The 24017-nt window shown below is 35.5% G+C and overlaps 1 protein-coding gene across 1 annotated transcript in view; it reads left to right on the top strand.

The window, feature by feature from the left end:
• The window catches only part of CDH8 (cadherin 8), a gene marked incomplete at both ends in the record, with an annotated part of 366073 nt that overhangs the window by 102879 nt on the left and 239177 nt on the right, over nucleotides 1-24017 (top strand). The window contains one exon of the mRNA XM_080704548.1: nucleotides 16097-16391. Within this exon, the coding sequence (XP_080560674.1) occupies nucleotides 16097-16391 (295 nt within the window). The remainder of the gene's footprint in view (nucleotides 1-16096; nucleotides 16392-24017) is intronic.

A 24017-nucleotide genomic window follows, 5' to 3' on the forward strand; every position in this document is an offset into this window, starting at 1 on the left:
AGAAACACATATCCTATCCCAAAACTGTAGAAATACTCAAGGAAGAAATGAGGCAAAGTAGAACTTTCTCCCATATTCAAAATCACATATTGAACACTCATTTTATACCTAAATAATACCTTATTAACATGACTGTAGTATCCAGGTTTCTACTGCTCTAAATATACCTATCTAATACCTAACTAATATCTGTGTGCCAGAAGAAATCATGGAGCAGGAAAAATGAGGCAGCCCTTGAAACCCAAGACTTTACTAATCTAACATCCTATCTAATACCTGAGGGAATCAAGTAAAAAAAAAAAACAGAAAAAAATATTTTGGCTCACAACTTCAGAGTTTTCAGTCTGCAGTTATGAGGCCATGTTGCTTTGGGTCAGTGATAGCACTGGCAGACATGAATGGCAGAGAAGGCCTGTCTGCCCTATGAAAACAGTGAATTACAAAAAAAATAAGATAAGGAGAAAAAAGGGGTAGAGTCCCTCTCTTTCTCTTTTCTTTTTCTTCTTTTTCTTTTTCTTTCTTTTTTTTTTTTTTTTTTTTTTTTTTTTTTTTTTTTTTTTTTTTTTTGCGGTACTGGGGATGAAACCCCAGGGCATTGTTCCTCTGAGCTACACCCCCAGCCCTATTTTTTAGTATTTTTAATTTTTGGAATAGGATCTCCCTGAGTTGCAAAGGGCCTCACTGTCCCTGAACTTCAATTCTCTGGTCTCCACCTTTGGAATGCTGGCATTACACACACATGCCACCATGCATGGCCTCCAATGTTTCTTTCTGAGCCTACACCAGTGATCCAATCCACTAGGCTCGGTCTCCTGAGCAGCTTCCACCACCTCCCAAGAGCGTCATAGGCTAATGTTCAAGACTGATATATGGGCCTTCAGGGGAGAATTCCAAGCCAGAGCTGTCGTATTATCGATGTTGTTGAATGTACAAAGCAAAGTTTTATTAGTTTACCTGATGGGAACATAATATAAGTGATCATTAGTGTCAATATGTCCAACTGATAGAGTCTGATTTGCAAACTAAATCTGATAGTTACCCATTCTGTTATTGTTTTCTATAAATCCTCACTTTTCCTCTCTACCTGCACAGTCTAGGTTTCCTAGATTTCCCCGAAAGCTTTTTTTCTGTTGGCAAGCATAGATTCTCTCAACCTCGGCTCCACTTCCCTACCCTTGGGAATTTTCTGTCATTAGATGTGTTTTCACCAGGGAGTTTGAGGACATTGGACTTTGATGTGTCAATTAGTATTACAGGTTTCCAGAGCTTGTTAGAACTAGGACTTTGCTTCCCACTCTATGCCACTAAGATGATTTTTTTTTTTTTTTGTGGTACTGGGGTTCCTGGAAACCCTTCTACCTCTGGGCTACACTCCTAGACCTAATATATATATATATTTTTTTTTTTTTTTTTTTTTTTTTTGGAAACAGGGTCTCTTAAGCCAGCACGGCTGGCTTTGAACCTGCGTGATCCTCCTGTCTTCAACTCCCAAGTGTGGGGATTAAAAGCGTGCGCCACCACACCCAGCAGAGATGAGGACTTTTATCTTAACCTAATTCCCATGAGAATCCTATTGAGCAAATAGGGGATATGTTAAATTTATGTCCTAAAAAGAAAGACCAAGCTCCATGTAATTTAGCAAACAGTAAAGTTCTGGGCTTCAAGGGCTATCTAATTTTTCTTGCTCCATGCTTGCTTCTGGCACACAACACTGAAACAATAAAACAAGTGTGAACTTCAGTAGCAGATAGACTTGGGTTTGAATCATATTTTTCCTTCCATAGCTACACAAGATATTGAGCAACTACTTAAATCTCTATTATATAAAATTTCTATAAAGTTAAGAATTTAGTGTGTCCTCATTGTGTTGTATTAATTAAATTAAATGAAACAAAAGAAAGATAATAAGAAATCAAAGTAAGGAAATTCTCAAATAATGTCCTTGAAGGAGAAATGGCCGTATAATATAAATAGGCTATTTCCTATAACTGGGTAGCTGTGATAGCAGTTGATTTTCTGAGGGAGTCTCCATGATACTACATTGAAAATGTCAAATAGCTATGCAAATAGTAAGGCTGTGTCTAAATAGTCACAGACTGTTTGAACTAGAAAACATTTGAAAAGTAATTCAGTACCTCTTCCTTTATTTTTCTCAAAGAAGGAAAAGGATACAGGGTTTACTCAAAGTCATTAGCTACCTAGTATGAAACATATCGATAATTCTATCACTAGATTGAGTAAAATTATTACTTTTCTATTTTTGATGGGGCAAATGGTCATCACAGATTTCATGATTTAAAATAACACAATTTTAGTATCTTTTACTTGAAATCAACATAGGTTTCACTGGGGTGTGTTCCTTTCTGGAAGCTTAGGGGGAATAATCTGTTTTCTTGTCCTATTTTAAGGTCCCCACATAGTTTGGCTAGTTGACCCAATCTGCATTTTCAAAGTCAGCAAGATTATATCTCTCTGACCATTATTTCACAATCATTTCTGCTTCTGACCGCAGAAAGAAAGGTTTCTTTTCCTTTCAAGGAAAAGGGTGATTACATTGGGGTGATCTGCATAATCTGAAATAATCTCACCATTTCAAGGTCCTTAACTTAGTTAATGTGCAAAGTTATTTTGCACATTTATATACATATAGATATTGGAAATTTGGATCATGAATACCTTTGAAGGAGTATTATTTCTCCTCTAGCATTTAGACTCTAAGCACAGACAAATATGATTGCAACGAGTGGTTACCATTTTGCCTCAGTAAGATATTCATTGATCAGGAGCTGGTATGATTTAGGAGGATGTATTGATTAGTTAAGACTATTATAATAAAATAACATAGAATGGGTATATTTTTATTTGTCTTTTTTTTTTGTGGCACTGAGGTTTGAACCCAGAGACATTCTACCTTCGAGCTACACCCCTAGCAACTATTTTATTTTTATTGTGAAACACAGTCTCCCTAGATTGATAAGAGTCTCACTCTTTGCTGAGGCTGTCTTCAAACCTGTGATTCTCCTATCTCAGCTTCCCAAGTACTGGGATTATAATCATTTGCCACCAACGCGGAGTAAAATGGATGTCTTAAAAATATAAATTTATTTTCCTATGATTCTGGAGTCTAGTAATGCAAAGCCAAAGTTTTGCTTCTTGGGTTTGCAAATGGCCACCTTGTCACTTTGTCTTCAAATGCTCCTTTCTCTATGCAGATACATTACTGCTTTCTGACTGTATGTCTACATTTCCTCTACTTATAAGTACACAAATTAGATTGGAGTAGGGCCAAAGTAATGGCTTCTTTAATATAATCACTTTTTTTAAAGTTCCTGTCTCCAAATGCAGTCATGTTTTGAAGTCCTAGTGGTCAGGGTTTCAACATGTATGTTTTGAGGGGAAATAACTAGTAATATCATTTAACCAGAAAAAGATGTTTGTTTCTAATAAGCAATGAAATAAAATAGCAATATCTATTTTTATAAAAGATTAACATTTTTCTTCATATAAATGATGAATACATTCCTAGCAAATCTATTTAAAATAAAAAACAGAAGGGCCATTCTATTTGCAAGTTGCTTTTGCAGTTTTGTTGTTTGGTATTTTTGCAGACAAATTCCAGGCTTTGTTGGTGGAATGCAAATGGAGGAGTAACACCTATATACTTATGTTGTGTGCACACACAGATACACATTCAAACACACACACACACACACACACACACACACACACACACACTAGTGGTGTAGTAGGTTTTAGCATATAGTTCTGATAATTTGATGGTGTTCAAGGCTCTATTTCCAAATTTGCATGGTAGTTATGATAATGCTTACAACAGGAGTGAACAAAACAAAAATTTTACTTATATGTTATTTTTGCAACTGTCGTATGGTTTTTGATAATGGTACTAACAGTTTTGCTAGTGTTCTTTTAACAAGAGGAAATTAATATAAGAAAAATATAGGTATTTTTCCAAGCTATATCTAGTAGTTGTGATTCAAGCCAGTTCTTTTGATCCTCATGGATCTAAAAGGAAGAATATTTTAGAATCTCTTTAGCTAGTTATCTTCTGATATGCTCTTTTATCTATTATTATTCTTTAATAAAGCCATTTATCAGCCAACTCTTCTCATCTGTTTTTATGGTTACTAGGTATTGAACCCAGGAGCATTTTACCTCTGAGCTAGCTACATTGTTAGTCCTTAGATTTTTTTAAAAAATTTTGAAATATGGTTTCACTAGGTTGCCGAGGGTCTTGCTATGTTGCTGAGGTTGTCCTGGACCCTTTCAAGCAGCAGGATTATAAGCGTGTGCCATGCCACTATGGCCACTATGCCTGGCCCACCCTTCTCATCTTAATTCTTTTATCAGCCAGTTTTGAGTTAATACATGCACCTAACTGAATAATCATGGCTGAAACTCGAAAGTGTGATTTCTGTTAAAGATAAATTTCGGTCCTTGACTTTGTGTTTTTATATACCTTTTTTGTGAAATAGTTTATCTTTTTCAAGTCTTCAAGGCGTAGGTGTAGGTAACACAGACACATTATTATCAGAGGTTTGGAACAAAGTGGGGGGGATATAATTTACTATTGTCTTTCCCCTGTTCTGTGGCTCAAATGAAATTCTAGTTTTACATATTTCATATTCAACTTAAATAGTTATGTTCTTCCAAGATCATTTTGATTGTGATTTCATTACTGTATATTCCATTTACTAGTCCAGAATTTGAGGTTCAGCAGATGACTGATATTTGGTCATCCACTGTGCTCTTCCCCACTGTTTTCTTGTCATGTATTTGAGTAACAAGAAACATCCTGTTTAGCTGGTAACTGTGATTTTCCCATCAGAAATGTATCTCTTTCTTGCCACTCCTATTAATACTCAGGTTAATCCAGTTCTCTGAATGCAGAGAATATTGAGAAAAGATCCTCTCAGCATTTCCTTCCTTTTGACAGTCACATGGATGCTCTACTGTGACTCACTTTGTTATATGTGTTTTAAATATTCATATCATTTTTAATTTTAAAAATTAGCTCCATTTATTTGGCTAATAAACCTGGGTATCTTTTGTTGATTTCTATTTCTCTTATTTACATATTTACATCATACATTACTACATTTCATATTTATTTGGCATTAAACTATCCCTTCCTATAGAGAATTTCTCTCTCTCTCTTCTCTCTCTCTCTCTTTCTCTCTCTCTCTCTGTCTCTCTCTCTCTCTCTCTCTCTCTCTCTCTCTCTCTCTCTCTCTCACACACACACACACACACACACAGAATTTTCAAGAAATTTAAAAAGTGGGACTATTTTACTGAAAATTAATTATCCACCACAATCTTCAAATAAGGATCTCTTATACTTTATAGTTGGACTTATCACTATGCCTGCTGTAATGTTATATGGAGAACAGTTCTCTGAGACAAATTGATTATGTTTTCCCTGTATCTATCTGTTAGTGGGAAACCTTTTGGTCCTTTAAGCCTACTCTCTCACAAATACCCCCATTTGTTTAAATTTATTCCAAAATTTAAAGTATATTACAACATCAGTGGAAGGATAGAATTGCATTCTGTCAGACATCTCTTTGTTTACTCTTCTATGTGTTCTCCAGTGAAACCATTTTACCTGCCTATATTCTTCCTCTTCTCTTATAAACCCACTTATCCATCCATCCATCCACCCACCCATCCATCCATCCATCCATCCATCTATCCATTTCTTGATCTTTTCGCCCTAATTGCTTTCTAATAATTGGTCCACAACTACTTTTTATCCGCATACTTACCCACTTAAGCATTTGTTCACTGACTGAATACACATTGATCATACACTCTTCTTACTTCTAGGCTTATAAATATTGAGGAGCAATAAATTAACACCTCCAGATACATCACAAATATTGCTTATTGAATGAGTAAATGAGTATTAAGTATATAATTACTAAGTCATATTTGCTGCCCAATTCAAGCAAGAGTTTGAGCTCAGATCACTTAACTCAAGAAATTACATTCTAATTTGACTGCAAACAAATGTTATATGTTAAATTTTGCCCTAGAATATATTGTTAAATACAGTTTTCTTGGAAAGCAATTTCAGGTTAGCCAGAACTCATCATTATATTTCCTAAATTTAACTCACAAATATATTTAAATATCTTAGTTCTTGCAATGCTTATGCCTTAAGCAACATTATTACCACATTTTAATTGTTACAACAACCTTAAGAGTATATACTATTATTTATAAACTGGGAACTAAATTATTTTTTGTGGTACTGAGGATCAAACCCAGAGGCATTCTACCTCTAAACTACACCCCAATCCTATTTTATTTTTTATTTTGAAACGGTGTTTCACTAAATTGCTGATGCTGACCAAGAACCTCTGGTCCTCCAGTCTCAGATTCCCAAGTACTGGGATTACAGGTATGCAGCACCATGCCTAGGGAACTGAATTTTAAAGCAGTTAAGTGAATTCCTCAGCATCTTATAGTTGGTTTCAACATAATTTTCTTATCAGGGTCTCATTCTAGAACCTAAAATCTGAGGTATTAACACTTTAAGTATTTGGTTACCTTAGAGAATTATATTGACTTTTATACCTGTAAGATTTAATCAGACTGATATCAGCATACATTAAAAAACAGATGTATACAACACAGGAGTATCTATTACATTTTTCCTCTATGGTTGCTTAATTAAATATTGAAACCAATCCCCATATGCAAATGGAAAATGAAATTTTGAGAACAATTGACACATTTAGATAATCTCATTATCTGCAAAATTAGTCCCTCTAACTCCCCTTTCTCTGAATCATGTCAACATGAATGATTTGTGTCCACTTTAATGTGGGTATTTAACAGTTATTTTTTGCTCATAATAATAACTTATGTTAGGCTCCTAAAATATTACTTATTGATATAGTATCTTTTAAATTTTTTTTTCCACAAAACTAAGGATTGTAAATCTTTTGAGAATCTACCTAAGGAGCTTGAATTTGCTATAGGGCTGACATATCATGTTTCTAAACCTATAAAGCTGTGGTCTAGACTTAAGATGGCAACAAATTTCTAAGGTCATGACTGTCAGCTTGGGAAATCTCTTGGGAAAAAGGCTGCCAGCCTCTTCTTGTCCATAGTGAGTCTATGCATTCCAATCAGCTGAGCATCCTGTCTTTCTGTTTCTATGACTTTTCTATTTGAAACTTTTAGAGAATGGTTTATGAACTCTACTTGTAGTTTGTGGATATATATGATTTATATATGTACTAAATCTCTGTTGCTCTTTAGGGGCAAACCATGGAGATGTCTGGAGGATTTCAAATTAACTAGTTTTGCTTTTCCAAAGATCTCAACATAATCATGCTCAAATGTGTGTAATCTGAAATCTGCCTGAATGGGTTACAACTTATCCTTCCATATTAATTGTTTGAGCTTAAGAAAGTCAATGCATTTACTGAGCCAGTGTCTTTCATCATATACAGTCACCAACAAGATAAAGGACATTAAGATGTGTCCTCTGCAGACAAAAACAATGGGCACTTATTATGTGCCGAGTACAATGCTTGCTGGTGGGTATAGTAGTGAATGGCATAGATAGAAGGCCTGCCTTCGTGGAACGTAGCTATTTAAAAATGTATTGCCAGCAATGCCTTCCTTTTTCTGACTGTATTTTCAGGTGCAGGAAGCCAAAAACAGCAGTTCACTTGGACTGGCTTCCAGTTTTCTTCCTCTGGGCACCAGTCCCCATGGCCAGGGCCAGCTGTTCAAAATACTCACACCAGAAGCTAACACAGACAGCAAAGACACATGTCTGAGCTATCAAAATGCTACACATTTGGTTGCTGTAAAGCAATAGAAAAATATATTCACGTGTGTGTGTGTGTGTGTGTGTGTGTGTGTGTGTGTGTGTCTGTCTGTCTGTCTGTCTGTCTGTGTCTGTGTGCGTGTGTTCTGGAGCAGAGATAATTTCCAGAGAAGGATACTTTATATCTTTTATTTAATCAGGGATTGTTTCATCTAACCTTTCACCTCTCAAGACTAAGTGATCCTTAAATATCCTTAGGAAATTTCTATGTGAAATATTCCTCTTTCACCGGAAAACTATTTATGATCACCTAAGAGCAATTGTATATTCCCAACTTGAATCTTGGAGTGTTTTTATGCCTATTACACAGCGTCAGTTTTATGGTGTAATTTGTTTCTTCAACTTGTTGAGAATGGAGTGACTTGATGGAAGGTAATTTGGAGTATTTAGATTTACTGTAGTAGCAAAGGGTTTCAGGCCTTAAAGACATCTCTCAAGTTATACAATCCAGCATGTCAACATTCTGCCTCCCACTCCAGGTACTGCCATCATACATAGCTTTATTTACATCTAAAGCATGAAGAATGACTGGTTTAATGTGTCTGTTCATCTGTTTGTTTTCCTATCCTCTTTCAGTGCAATTATGGGACCTCACTCTTTCTTGAATGGTGCATTACTTGTTTGGTCAGCAGCCTTTGTAAGATGTTCTGCTGTGTACCACAGAGCTGAACTGGAATTTGAAATGAGCAGGTTTTAAGACTAACTCCTGGTCCTCCTGGACAGCAATTTAGAAACTTGAAAATAACTCACCTATTCCTCTTGCACTTTCCCCTTACCTATATTTTCACTTTCCTAGCAACCAAAGTATGTCTGCTCTTGATTACGGGATCTGTATCCTTATCATCTCAAAACTGTAGGCCGCAAACATATAGAGTCAAAGTATCTGCTCCCATTTTGATATGGAATGGTTGTGATTCAGGTATTATAATTCTTTTATTGATAGGTTGATGACCCATAGCACAGTTTCTCCTTCACAGGTATTGTAGCAGGTACTGAGAAAATAATGTTTGATAAGTTGGGATCCTTCACTCACTTGACCTCCTCACCCATGTGACCTCTGCTCAGGCAGGGGTCGGAAACCTGGAGGCCATATCTTGAGAGAAAAGCTTGTTCTCACTTCTGGTGGACCCGATCTCTCCTGGCCAAAGGGCCCCCTTATGACCCCCTTGATAGCCGGAAGTAGCTCGAGACTCAAGTCTTCGACCATTATCACCCAAAGGCCGGGACGATAAATCGAGGTCCCCTCTGCCCGGGCAGGGGTGGCGGAACCCCGGAGGCAGAGTCTGCCTCGCAATAGTATCTTGCAAGAATCTCGTCTTCCCACGAGTAAACCCCACCCCCGGAGATGCATACCTTAAGAGAAGGGCCCTCCCTTTCCAGCCTCGGATGGGGCGCGGGTCCCCAGAACTGCTCATACCCATCCCCAGGAGAACCGTACCATTAAAGCTGATACCACGTACTGGAACTCTCCCGTGTTTTACATTGTATATGGACTTGCATTTTATTTTACAGTGTTATGCTGTGGTTACATTTAAGAGTTCTAGATTTTCTATTTTTCCCAATGGTGACCAGATTCAGAAAAAAAAAAAAAAGTAAAATAAAAACTGGGATCAGTAAATGACAGAGATTTATGTGGCAGCAATCCCTCTCAAACCTTTGGATTCTAAAAGAGGTTGGTTTTCTCTCTATAACTTAAAGGCTTCTTGAAAAGAAGATGGAGAATTGGAGAGACTCTTTCATGGTGTTCTTTGTGATGTGCAACTTCCAAATAATTCCAAATTCCACAGTGACCTGATTTTCAGATCATGAAGAGATTTCCCCTGTAGTGGGCTCAATTCCAGGCCTCACCTCATTCTAGTGGAAAAGAGAGCCAGAATGGTGAAGTGTGATTCAGCCTAGCAACATAATTATAATTTGGTATTTAAATAGATATATCTTTTAGGTACTACTACCTGGAGATTACTTTATTATTCTGGTGGATCCTGTGTAAGAGGAGAAGAGGTTGTGTGTGTGTGTGTGTGTGTGTGTGTGTGTGTGTGTGTGAATATGTACACTCATAAGATAGATGCAGATTCATTCTTTGATTCTGAGAACAATGATGTCTGCTCATGAGATAACTGGCATTCATCTATTATTTACTCATTACTCTCATTACCCACCCATCTATCTTTCCATCTGTTCATCTCTTCTTCCATTAACTCTTCTACTATATAATACTTCCTATTTTGGGTGCTAAATTTAAATATATACTTTACATACTTGAAAAAAAAAACTCAAGAACTTTGCATTTACTACCTATAGGATTTTAGGAGTCTGGGTCTAACTTTTTAAAATTCCTTCGCTTCATTTCTTAAATTGTTGTGAAAATTAGAAATGTTCTTTCTTTCTCTTCCTTTACGTTCATTGAACTCCACAAATATTTATTGTGCTTCCAACAAGATGACAAACACATGACTAGGCAGAGGGAAGACAAAGGAGAATTCAATGCAAATGTGTCTTCCCACAGGCTTTCATAGTATAAACTTGCCTCTTAATTGGGAGGTGTTATGCAAATACATGGAAGACCTGAGGGCGTAGTGGTACTGATGCTCACAAGGCAGCTCAGTTTTGTAGCACTCTTTCCATGGTTCCTGGAACTGAAGGCTTCATGTGAAACACTAGGATCACATTTGCAAATCTGACACTCTGTGGCTCTCCAGAACTCTACAATGAGTGGCCAAAAAGGTAGGAATTCATCTGGTTGTAAATGTGGCAGGTTTTGGATGCTGGGCTAAAGGAGAGTTAGAAATAAAATCGGTGTGTGAGTTAATGTCTTAGTTTTCTCTCTATCCTTTCCTCTTTGCTTCCATGATGTTTGCTACTAAACACACATCAACTACTGTGACTCTGCTATGACAAATCCAGAATCCGGTCTGGCTCCTTTGTGATCTTGTGTCCTTTTATAGTGAAATTTGCCATTTTTTTTTAAATCTTGGTATCACTATTTCCTAATCTGGCCTCATCTTGCTTTCTATTCATCTTGCTGCATTTCTTTTCCTTAACCTCATATTCTACCATGATTAAATTATCTTTTTTTCCCCTCTAACCTACCTTGACATCTTCCCTCTTACTCTTAGCTCTACCTGGAATACATTTCCTCTTCCATTGAGATTTGAAACATTAAAATGTTCCATGTGCTCATAGCTATTTGTTTTTTCCATGCTGTACCTCTTATAAACATGCATTTCAAAGTAGAAATGAACTATAGAACATGTGGTTTTAACATTGCCACTTGCTGATTGAGCATTTCCTAGGAAAGTTTTATGAAAATGTCTAAATCTCAATCATTTCATTGGTAAAATGGATAAATGGTCTAGAATCCATTGTAAGATAATATATGTACTCATACAAATTTTTCGTGATATTAGTAAGTAGTCAATGCACAAAATATTAATGTTGATAATAATGACTATACACCCCCTAAAATTTCTATTTCTATTTATCTTTCATAAAACCATGTCTTTGAGAGCAAAGGCCATATCAATTTTGTTTATTTCTCTGCCTCAACACCCAATATAATACCCAATATAATATATATATATATATATATATATATATATATATATATGTAAGAGGTGCCATCTATATGTTTAATAAGTGAATGGAGGAGGTATTCTTGTATCACAAACAGTCTAAAAACTCTCACCAACCCAGGCTGATCTGTATGTCGGCCTTACCCTGCTCTAATTAGCAGAAGCATCTCTTAAGAGATAGTGCTCACACTTCAAATGATGCACAAAGTGTGACCACTCCCTTGCTCTACAGTCTCAGAGAAAGAGTCCTTCTTTGGTGGGGTAAAGTGTCAGGGACTGTGTTCTTGCACTGAAGGGAGCAGTGTTTGACAGTCATGAGGAAACCAACCTTCAAAGCACCAGCTTGAAACCATGAACCTCCAATACTTCTGAGGTTCAACTTTGGGGTCTTATTGACCTTTGCTCTCTCTGTAAATTGCTATTTTTCACATCCACAATCTTTTACTTTTTGTAATGTCAAGTCAGTTATCTGAACAGGTCATGTATCAGAGTATAGGTATGTGATACAAATAATAGGATAAAGGAATAAACATTGAAACCCCATTTTCAATCAGCTTAGCGATATGGATTTTAGTAGGATGAGTAAAAAAAGGAACTTTTGCAAAAAGTGGAAGTGTATAACACTAAGAAGTTATTTTTTTCAGTCATATATATATATATATATATATATATATATATATATTATTTTTAATGGAGTCTTGGGAGCTTTCTTTCACTGTTATTGCAATGAAGCTTCCCAATATTTTCAGATAGTTATGTGGTGTTAATTATGTTTTGAAGTCAAATGGTTTTAGTTCTTAGACATTCAGTGTGGCTGCTTCCATTTTTTAAAAATTATTTATTTATTTATTTGCAGGTCTGGGGATGGAACTCAGCGGCATTCAACCTCCGAGCTACAGCCCCAGCCCTATTTTTTATTCTTTATTTTGAAATCGGGTCTCACTGAGTTGCAGAGAGCCTCACTAAGTAGCTGAGGCTGTCCGCGAACCGCGATCCTCTGGTCTCAGCCTCGCGAATGCTGGGATTACAAGCGTGCGCCACCACGCCTGGCTTCCATTTTTTAAATAACGATCAAATGGGATGATCTCAGAAATCAATTGTGTAGGGTCAAGGTTTTATCCTTACAATATAGGCAAAGTAGCTGAAACTCAAATGTGTTAGTCTCTTCAGCTCATATAAAGAAAAATCTGAATCTCATCTTTGTATTATTTTATTCTTTTAAAATCTAGATCATTTATCTATTTTGATTTAATATTTGTATACAATGTTAGGTAAGGGCCCAATTTTATTGTTTTTCATGTAGTTATTTTTTTCAATAATATTTAGTGAAAAAATTATTATTTCCTTCACCAAATATTCTTGGAAACCTTGTCAAAAATAACTTGACCATATATGGAAGAAAAAAAATCAAAGTTAATCAGGAAACCAAGCATGGAAAGGAAGGAGGGGGAGGGAAGGGTTAGGAATTGGGTAGGGACTGATTGGGTGATATGTGTTGTGTATAACTCCACAAGATTTTTATCCCATTAAGATGTATCGGGTGTATTCATTCGAGTCACCCCTCCATGCCACTCTGACATGGGGCTGTATTTCTATTTTCTGTATTTCTATTCTTTTAATAAACTTATTTAAATCTTCAAAAAAAAAAAAAAAAAGATGTATGACTACGCCGGGCGTGGTGGCGCACGCTTGTAATCCCTGCGCTTGGGAGGCAGAGACAGGAGGATCGCGCAGGTTTGAAGCCAGCCGCTCGCGCTGGCTTAGGAGACCCTGTTTCCAAAATAGAAATGTAAAAATAGGTCTGGGAGTGTAGCCCGGAGGTAGAAGGGCTTCCAGGAAGCCCAGTACCACACACACACACACACACACACACAAAAAAAAAAAAAAAAAAAAACATGACTACAATGCACCAATAAAAAATTATTTAATAAAATAATTTACAAAAAATGCAAATCACTGCCTGTTATAATACCATATAAGTGCTATAAATAACAATAAAGAAGTGTAAAAGGAAAACAAATCTATGCCGTTTTCTTCTTTCTTCTTAGTTATATTTAAACAGAAGGGATAATCTAAAACCAAAGATTAAAATGCAATTTGCTAATCAGAGGTTAATGGTACTTAGAAATAAAGCATGGAAAAAATAAATTCTAACATAAATAACAATAAAACCAATTTGAATGGTTTCTTTGTTAATTAGCAAAAATTTGTGGACAAGAGCGACACATACCAATGTCTCCTGTGTCTAAAATATGACTTGTATGTGACTGGGAGCCTTCACGAATGATGTATTATTCAAATTTTCTTTTTTTAATAAAAATGCTAATGGAAACGTTAAAATGCACATAAATTAAAATGATCATAAATTAGGATTAATATCACATTAATGAATTATAATCCTACATTCATTAAGATAAAGTGGCATTTCAATATTTGTTCTTGTTCATAAATTTAATACAATAAATGAAAGGGATACACTTTGAGATTCAATAAATATTTGATGTAATCTATGCTTTAACTTTTTAAAATATTCAAAAGTAAAGTAGGAGATCTAGATGCACTTGGATTCTTTGTTGCTAGTTTATGTCTTTTTTATAATCCTTTCTTTTCATTTATTGAAGCGCTAAATACAATTTAAATTGGTGAAGAAAGCGATAGAGACTGTTCTGAATAACAGGGATCCCAAGAGAACATGATGTATTTTGAATTTCTAGGAGTTTCTTTCCACAAGATAGTCTTTTCTTTAAAGGAACAAATATTTGAAATCTCATGGTGCAATAACTGGAACTATATTCACAGTTAAGTAACTGAGTTAAACTGAAAATATGTGCATTTAAGCAGTATTTAGCAACTGCAATTCAGTGATTTTTTATTTTGAAAATGCAAACCCAAAAGCAATATATAGTTTCTTACTTTATTATTTTTTGTTCTTTTTTGAAACAGAACTCAATGTAGTATAAGGGAGAAACCCCACATATTAGAACACTCTTGTATTTTCTCTTGAAAGTGAGATATTAAAACCAAGGGTTCTAAGGCCGGGCGTCATGCCACACGCTTGTAATCCCCGCACTTAGGAGGCAGAGACAGGAGGATCGCGCTGGTTAGAAGCCAGTCTCGCTGGCTTAAGAGACCCTGTTTCAAAAAAAAAAAAAAAAAAAAAAAAAAATATATATATATATATATATATATATATATATATATATATATATATATATATATGTCTGGGAGTGTAGCCTGGAGGTAGAAGGGCTTCCAGGAACCCTAGTACCACAAAAAATAAAATAAATAAAAAATAAAATAAAATAAAATAAAACCAAGGGTTCTATTTTCCCCAGCAAAACCCACAACATATCAGGCAGAATATTTACCTGATACATAAACTCAATAGATATGTTTACCAAATACTTGTTGGTATGACCTGATATGGATCTGGATTCATGTTGAAAAGTTTTTTTTTCCCTAGAGAAATTCAATTTGGTGAGATATGTTCCCATATTCTTGCCCATTTTCCTGGGCTAGAATATTTGTAATATTAAAGGAAAAACTCAGGCTGAGAGCGATGTCAGACGCTTGTAATCCCAGAATTTGGAAGGCAGAGAGAGGAGGACCAAGGTTCGCAGCCAGCCTCAGCTATTTAATGAGGCTCTTTGCAACTTGTTGAGACCCTGTTTCAAAATAAAGAATAGAAAATAGGTCTGGGGTATAGCTCAGAGATAGAATTCCCCTGTGTTCCATCTCTAGTAATGAGAAAGAAAGAAGGAAAGAAAGAAAGAAAGAAAGAAAGAAAGAAAGAAAGAAAGAAAGAAAGAAAGAAAGGAAGGAAGGAAGGAAGAAAACTACAAAAACATATTATCTTAATATAATTTGGGTTATTAGAATTATTTTTGCAAAGCTGGGTGTGGTGGTGCACACTTGTAATCCCCGCGCTTGGGAGGCCAAGACAGGAGGATCACGCAGGTTCAAAGCCAGCTGCGCTGGTTTAAGAGACCCTGTTTCCAAATAAAACTATTAAAAAAAAAAAAATAGGTCTGGGAATGTAGCCCGGAGGTAGAAGGGCTTCCAGGAACCCCAGTACCACCACCACCACCAAAAAAAAAAAAAAAAGAATTATTTTTGCGTATGAATTTGGCAGGCAAATCTCAGTCAAGCTCTGAGACATCATGTATGATTTTATCAAATGTGAACCTTGAAGAAATTATGCACCTTACCAAATCCTATTTTCACCATCTATTATATAAAATATTAACTCATGGTTTTTTGTAAATGGTAATAAAATGATTTCATGAGAAGTGATCCACGTAGCTTTTGGCACACAGTAATTTAGAAGAACCAGCTAATAATAATAATAACATTTGGTGACCTTATCAATAAGATGAGAAGAATACTTCTTTTAGCTTTTACCATGATCTTTTTACCCTTCTTAAAGTCTGTAAGTAGATATTAAACAAGTCATAGCATTTTTCAAAAGCTGTTCTAAGTATTGTTGATAAAGTTCTGATCCATGGCCATACAATTGCAGTGACTATTTGTATAACTGCTTTTAGCATAAATTGATGACGTTGTGTTAAACAGAACCCACTTTATATATGAACAGGGGGCATTTAAAAATTACTCTGCAGGTGGCTTCATTACTAACTAATGCCACTTTTCATTTTAGCTACACACAGACCTGGATCCTGGAAGCAAAAAAATCAAGTATATTTTATCAGGTGATGGAGCTGGGACAATCTTTCAAATAAATGATATAACTGGAGATATACATGCTATAAAACGACTTGACCGAGAGGAAAAGGCGGAGTACACTCTAACAGCTCAGGCAGTGGACTGGGAGACAAACAAACCTCTTGAGCCTCCTTCTGAATTCATTATTAAAGTTCAAGACATCAATGACAACGCGCCAGAATTTCTTAATGGACCCTATCATGCTACCGTGCCAGAGATGTCCATTTTGGGTATGTATGCTTTCAATTTCACAGAACTATTAAGAGACATGTTTAAAATAGCTTCTGGCATCAGAGATGGTGTGTTGCTGAATAAAAGACATTTATTACCGTCTTATCTCTCATTTGCATTTCCAAATCCCCTTTTTTGGCCTAAGTTCTACAGCTCAATAGCTTTAGTCCCTTAGTGATAGGAACTGACTGACAGAGAAGCAGTTTTATTAAAATATCTTTCCTTACACGACAATATTTCAATAGGCTGCATTTGTATTCCACTCATAGACTTGTAGTTTGAGTATTGTTACTGAGGCGGATTTATCAAGATTTGTTCCAACATGCCAGGCTAATCCTATTGATATTTGCTTCATGTTTAATTATTTGTTTGTGTATATTCACATGCAGATGCAGTGCACAGAGAAATGGGAAACCTTCTAGGTCTGTAGTCAGCCAGATATTGGCTTGAGCTGATGGGTCTAGGCTACGGTGAATTAGACAGTTGCTGTTGCCAACAAGACTTTTGTTTTATAGCCAACTTACTTTACCTGAACAGTTTTTAGGAGCCATTCCTATCATCGTTGACCCAGTCCCACGTTTTCTGAGCCATGGAAACATTTATTATTTTGATTCTTTATTCCCTATTTTGGATCTGCTTATCTATCCGCAAACCCAAGCCTTGACACAGGGACTCCCTAAACCACAGAATTTATACAAAAAAAGGAGGGACTTCAGAGCTCTTCTTGTCTGACAAAATTATAGGCAGGATGAAAAATTCAAAGATGAACATCAAAAGTCACTTTTATGTATGCAGTCTATGCCAGAGTCTGTTTCCACTTGGTCTTCTCTGTAATTACAAAATTGTGTTCTTGATTCTAACTTTGTTACATCTTAACTAATCTATGTATTTATGCTAGAAAAAAAAATCTTCCTTACGTTCTAGCAGGGTTTTTTTTTTCCCCAAAAACTAATAATTCCCAGGCTTCTTTGCCAGGAGGATTTTTGAAAATTTGATATCTTTCTTCTTTCCTCCTATAGTTTAACTTTGGTAGATGCATCACTGCAGCAGAAAATCAGAAGTGATTTCAGATCCTCATACCATACCTATATCTATACTCTATTTCTCCTTTCAAGGCTCTACTTTGTCTACATCTTGTGCAGAAATTCTACTTTATTCATTTTTATCTTCTTATTAAAATTGGTTGCTCTTATATGGCTGGCAGAAGTGACACTTTTTCTAGGGAAACTTTAATGACTTCTTAGACAAAAAAAAAAAAAAAAAAAGTCTTGCAGGGCGTGGTGGCGCACGCTTGTAGTCCCCGCGCTTGGGAGGCAGAAACAGGAGGATCGCGCAGGTTCGAAGCCAGCCCCGCGCGCTGGTTTAGGAGACCCTGTTTCCAAATAAAAATGTAAAAATAGGTCTGGGAGTGTAGCCCGGAGGTACAAGGGCTTCCAGCAACCCCAGTACCACCAAAAAAAAAAAAAAAAAAGTCTTTCCATCATCAGCACTACCAAAAAAGAACACGGACATGCACACACACACCAGCCTAATCATTTCCATCTTTGCAATTTCTTTTAAATTCTGAATACAAATAGAAACTAAGAAACACTATGAGTTTTTTATATTGTTTGATCTACTCACTTCAGGTAAGAGAACTTGCCTAGTTGATCTTTTATCCAGGTTTATGTAACAGGGCCTTAAAGAATTATTGGCACTCCAGTATACACGGAACACTTTGAATTCTTAATAAACTATGAACAAGAAAGCTGTTCATTTTATTTCATTATTGTGAATTCACCATCTTAAAATCACTGTAAATGTGTCAGAGAACCACTGTTCTGTGCATATTAAGTCATGTGCTCCATAGATATGGTAAGAAAGAAAATCTCAGAAACTTCTGCCGATATCAAGGCCATTTTAAGAAAAGCCTACTAAAGATTGTATTAGCTGTAGAATGAAATGTGTATATACTTTCGCACAAACACACACACACACACACACACACACACACACACACACACTCGCACACATAAATGATTTCAATGCTCATCCTCTAAGATATCTTCCAAACTCCATAGAGAATGTGTTGAAGTTGTGTGACTCTGAATCCTGGTTTCATCCCTTATTATCTGGTTGACTTTGAAGATGAAGGAGGTGAAATTATTGGCTGTTTCCCTTAGCTATAATGGGAGGATAATAATCTCCATCTTGCTTTCACTGTGTGGGGATTGCATGATAAAATACAAGGTAAAGGGATACCATAGAGTAAATAAGTGTTCCATAACTGGTTGCTATTGTGGCTTTTTAAATTATTTTTATTAATCTATTTCCCACCTTGCCTTTATGCCTTCCCTTATGTATTGATTTCATGCATAGAGTGTCTGGTTTCTGTTTGACTTCAGCCTCCCTGGTTAAAAGAAGCAGAGGCAGCCGCACTATTTTATTGTCACCCGTGAATTATTCCCTTCATTTCTCATGAAGGTGAATATCAGGATGAAGGTCAGCTATTATCTCCTTTCTCTCCCCATTACCACTGTTCTCTCTCAGCCTGTTCCTTCCCTCCCCTATCTTCTTTCATTTTTCTTCCTTTGCTATTGCTGAAATGCCAGCACCTGCACCTGTATGCCCCGAGGAACGCCAGCTAGGACTGAGGGAATTCATTGTGCAGAAAGTGAAAAATAAAATTCTAATTGAGAAATTTACCAATATTAAATTGAAATGAATGTGATATGTGAGAGCTGTCTTCCAGTTGACAAGCTGTCAAGACAAAACACACATATATATTTGCCCAAATGGCGGCCAAATTAATTTAGAAATATCTTATTTGGAAGCTGGAGACACAGTTCTTTTATATTCTACTGTGAATTTCAGAACTTGATGAGAATCCACTTTTATAGCAGTACTGCATGAAAACAGGCATGTGAGTGTGTTTGATTTTTGTCTGTGGATACCAAACTAGCAATGTCGAAGTTGGTTTGTCAGTGAAAATTTGCCTATGTTTATTGTTTCAGACACTTTAAATATGTATTTTTAACGTAATTGCGTCTTGAGGTGAGGGATGTTTTAGCCCTGATTGTATGTCTAAACCTAGGTTTGGCTACAATGAACTTTCTATTTGACTTTGAAATTGGTTCTCAGGTTATTTGGCTGCCAATCTGACTTTCACTTTTCTAAGTGCCAAACTCCATCTCAGACTCGCTTTATCTGTATAGTGTACCATAATAATATCTACCTAGAAGTATGTTTGGAAATTTCAGTGATTTCATTTCAAAATGTTAATTACTTGGTTAAAACAGTGTTGATAGTCAATATGTATTAGTTTCTTCATAACCATTCCTTTGTGATTTTCTTCTGTAAGATTCAACAAATCGTCTATATAATATCAATTATTTGCTAAAAAATCTTGTTCAACAAGACTTACTTTCTGTTTTACATGCTTGTACACTGAAATGAATGTTATTTTATTCCAAAGGACATATTAGTGAAGTTGGGGTAAAATATGAGACAGAAAGTAGTGCTTAAACTCTTAGGTATTATTACATTATTGTGCAGTGGTTATATAATATATGACATGGGGATTATATAAGGATTGACTCTAGGTTTTCTAGAATTTTCTCAGAGATCTAGGACTCCTATAACAATGATCATTATGTACTGAAAAGTCACTATAGAATAGAAACTCAGTTAAATGCTTCTAATAGCTCTAACAGTGCTATGATCTTAGGAGCAATATTAGTTTTCCTACTTCTCATTAATTTTAAATAGAAAAAAATTGGGGAAATATAAGCTGATATCAAACCAGGTATTAAGTAGAGGAGGAGGGATTTAGGTGCAAACATCTGTCTCTACCTCCCATGGGTTTAACCACTATGCTCTACTGATCTTTGATAATATCTCTAGAGAATTTTGTTTATATGAGCATGATGATTCTGCTGAATATTTATAACAGTTCATGTTTTTCCAAGGTGGGAAAGTCTTTGAGGTCAGCATACTTTGCAAATTAAATTGAAAAAACTGAGAAGGGACTTGTAAAAGAAGTTTGAGTGAGATGTTATGCAGTTTTCAAGATGGGAATATAAGTGCTTTAAAAATGTAAGAACAATACATAGCATAGAAATTCAAATGACAATAGAAATTAATTAAGAGCCATGTGGTGAATAGCTGGGGCTGACGTTCGGCTAATGCATTTAAGATAAAGGGGAAAGAGAGTAACTTGAATCGACTCTGGATTTTTGGTGGCAAATGGGAAAGAGGGAAGCACTCTTCACCCCCAACTATTAATCGAAATATCAGAAAAAAGTCAGAAAATGTCCTAATAGATGTGTATTTTGAAAGGAATATTCCACTGCCTTCCTCAATATTAATCACCAAAAGGGAAATGGAAGTCCACATACAATATGCAAGTGAACTTGTTCTCTTTGAACACAAACCAAAGAAAAATGTTACAATTATTAAATAATCCAGGACTTTTTCTTCTGAAAAATGTACTATGTGTTATTTGTATTCTTTTGTCTCCTTTTAGCAGTGATATTATGCTTCTTCTTTGTAAAGGTGTTCTATTATGATGATCATCTTCAAATCCTCTTCTGGAGGGAAACTCATATAAAATATACACTATTTTGCATTTTTCATCATCTTTAATTTAGAATAAGTTGAAGCATAGGCAAAAGTTATAACATAGTCCAAATACTTTCCCTTAACCAACGAAGAGTAAGTTGTTGGCACATCACCCCACCACAATAAGTTCTTCCCATATAAATAATTTTCTACATAACCACAATACAATCTTAAAAATCAAGAAGTTAATACTGACACAGCATTCCTATTAAATATTATAGATCTCAGTTAAATGTCTCTAGCTGTCTTAATGAAATATTTTTATGATAAAGAGGATCCTATCCGGGACCATACATGCATTAGGTCCTTCCAGTGGAAATGATTATGCAGTCTTCCCTTCATGACCTTTACAATTGGTGATTACATAACAAATTATTTATATAAAATCCCTCATTTAGGATTCATCTTACATTTCTTTGGGATTAGATTCAGAATATTCATTTTGGACAATACTATAGCAGATAATGCATCATTGATTTCTACCAAGTCATAGAAGATTTTGATTTATTCCATTATTGGTGACAATAACTTTGATCACTTAATTAAGGAGATGCCTGCCATGCATCTCCTTTGTAAAATTATTCTTTTATTCTCTTTGTGCTGAATACTTTGCGGGCAGATATTTTGAGCCCTCATAAAGATCTTATTCATCATCAAACTATGAATCCAACATCTTAACATCCTTGAAGTTTCTGGGCTGAATTAAATTATGAGGATGAGATCGGGCAAATGGTGATTTTCATAATTGTGTCATTCTACATACATTTATTAGCTAGAATTCTCCTATTTAAAAACAACTTTCTTTTCTTTTGTTTATTTGATCTTGTTTGGAGTTTTTCATTTTTTTATTTAATCAGTTTAATAGGTTGTTTGAATTCTTGATGTTCAGCCAAGACAGGGCATTGAAGCTGATGCTATATCCTATTAACATGTTTCTGTCTTTATTATGAAATAGTTTTACCTTCTGATCCAACAATGTGTTCAAGGCTCAATTTGTACTTCTAGACAAGTTCCAGAATTGGCCATTTATACAAATAAATCTAGTTTCATTCAAAAAGAATTGTATTTATATACCATAGTCTAGGTGTTGGTTCTGTTTAGTGCGATGAAGGTGTCATGGTTCCAAAATTTCTCAGTGGACAGAGCAGAGATAAAGAATGCATGAGAATAGGTGTACACACAGGCCTCGATGTGCATTCACACTTGCACGCCTGCACATGTTTATTTATACAAGGTTGAGTAGTGTTCCTCAGAATTTCAGAAACTTAGTGATTTTACTTATAAACAGGATTTTTGCAGATATACTTAGTGAAATTTAGGTGATACAGGGTCACACTGATCCCTAAATCAAAAAATCAGTGTCCTTATAAAGAGGGCATTATGAAGACACACACACAGAAAAAAAAAAAAAGGCCATATAAAAAGACAGACACCAAGACTGAATTTTGCCACCACAAGCCAAGGATCGCCAGCATTCACCAGCAGGTAGAAAGAGCATGGAAGAATCCTTCAGGGGAAACATGGGCCTACAAACACTATGATGTACTCTAGAACTGTGAGAAAATAAATCCCTGTTGTTTTATGCAACCCAATTTGTGTTTATTTGTCATGCCAGCCCTAGGAATGTAATACACACCATATGTATTGAAAAACATGAGTTTAGCCTTATATTTCAAATTATAAAGCAACACCACAGGGCTCATATTTTTTTTTTTCCTTTTTTCAACAGTAAGAAACCTAAGTCTTTGTAACCTCAGTATATTCATTCATTGGATTAGCCTTTATTCCTATAGTAATTTGTCTCCATTTACTTACCTTGCCCATAACCTGACTTTTCCATGTTAATGTTAATACTTGTGTAGCGCCCCACTCTTCTGCCACCTCCTCACCTTCTGGAGGACAGGAGATGGACTTTTAACTTGCTTTGCCACACTCAATGGATTTGGCTAGATTTGTTCAGGCAGACAACAGTCAGTCAATAATGGAGACAAAAAACTACATACCATTCTTTTTATTTATTGCACTACTATAACACCATAGTTCTACAGCAACATTTTCTAATCTTTATTAAAAAAATAGACCCACACATTTGAGAGGTGAGACTGGAGGATCGCAGTTCGCGGACAGCCTCTACTTAGCAAGGCTCTTCGCAACTCAGTAAGACCCTGTTTTAAAAATAAGAGACAAAAAAATAGGGCAAGGGGGTGTAGAATGACCCTGGGTTCCACCCCGGTCCAGGGGGGAAAAAAAAAAAAAATATATATATATATATATATATATATATATATATATATATATATATATATATATGTCCGTGAAAAGAAAAATATTCCCTGATGAACACTGAATCAAAGTGAAACATTTTTTTTTCTCTAGTCATGTCCTTGAAGTCTTTCTTTCTTTCTTTTTTGGGTATAGGGTATTGAACCCAGGGGCATTCTACCTCAGAGCTATACTCCTAGCTCATTTTACGTTTTTACTTTGAAACAGGGTCTAGTTAAGTTACTGAGGTCTTCCTTAAATTGCCGAGTCTGGCCTCAAATCTTCCATATTTCTGTCTTAACCTCACAAGTCCTTGGATTACAGGCATGACCCACCATGCCCAGCTCCTCAGAGTATTAATATATCATAATTTTATAAATTTCTAGATTATTCCCTTATGGAGATTCAAGCATTATATGATCAAAGACGTTTTTTTAAAAAAGAAATATCCTGCAGTATTACAGGATCTAACTCCACAAAAGCCTTAGAAACACATATCTAATGAGAATACATTTTTGTTTCTCTGCAAGATAAAATGTTAATTTAGCATGTGGCTAAATAGTGAAATTTGCAATTTCTAAAAAATGAATTGCAAATCACGTTGACTACAGCTTACATGGATTAACTTGTTATTCTTGTCATTGCCCAGTATGTGTTTTAGCCTAAAATAAAGAATATGCCCAAAGTAATAATTAAGGAGATTCATTTTCATATTTTTATTAAAGAAACAATTTATGTCACATAAGCTTAAAAGATCAAAGAAT

The sequence above is a fragment of the Muscardinus avellanarius genome, assembly GCF_963383645.1.
Source record: "Muscardinus avellanarius genome assembly, chromosome: 10".
Lineage (NCBI taxonomy): Eukaryota > Metazoa > Chordata > Mammalia > Rodentia > Gliridae > Muscardinus > Muscardinus avellanarius.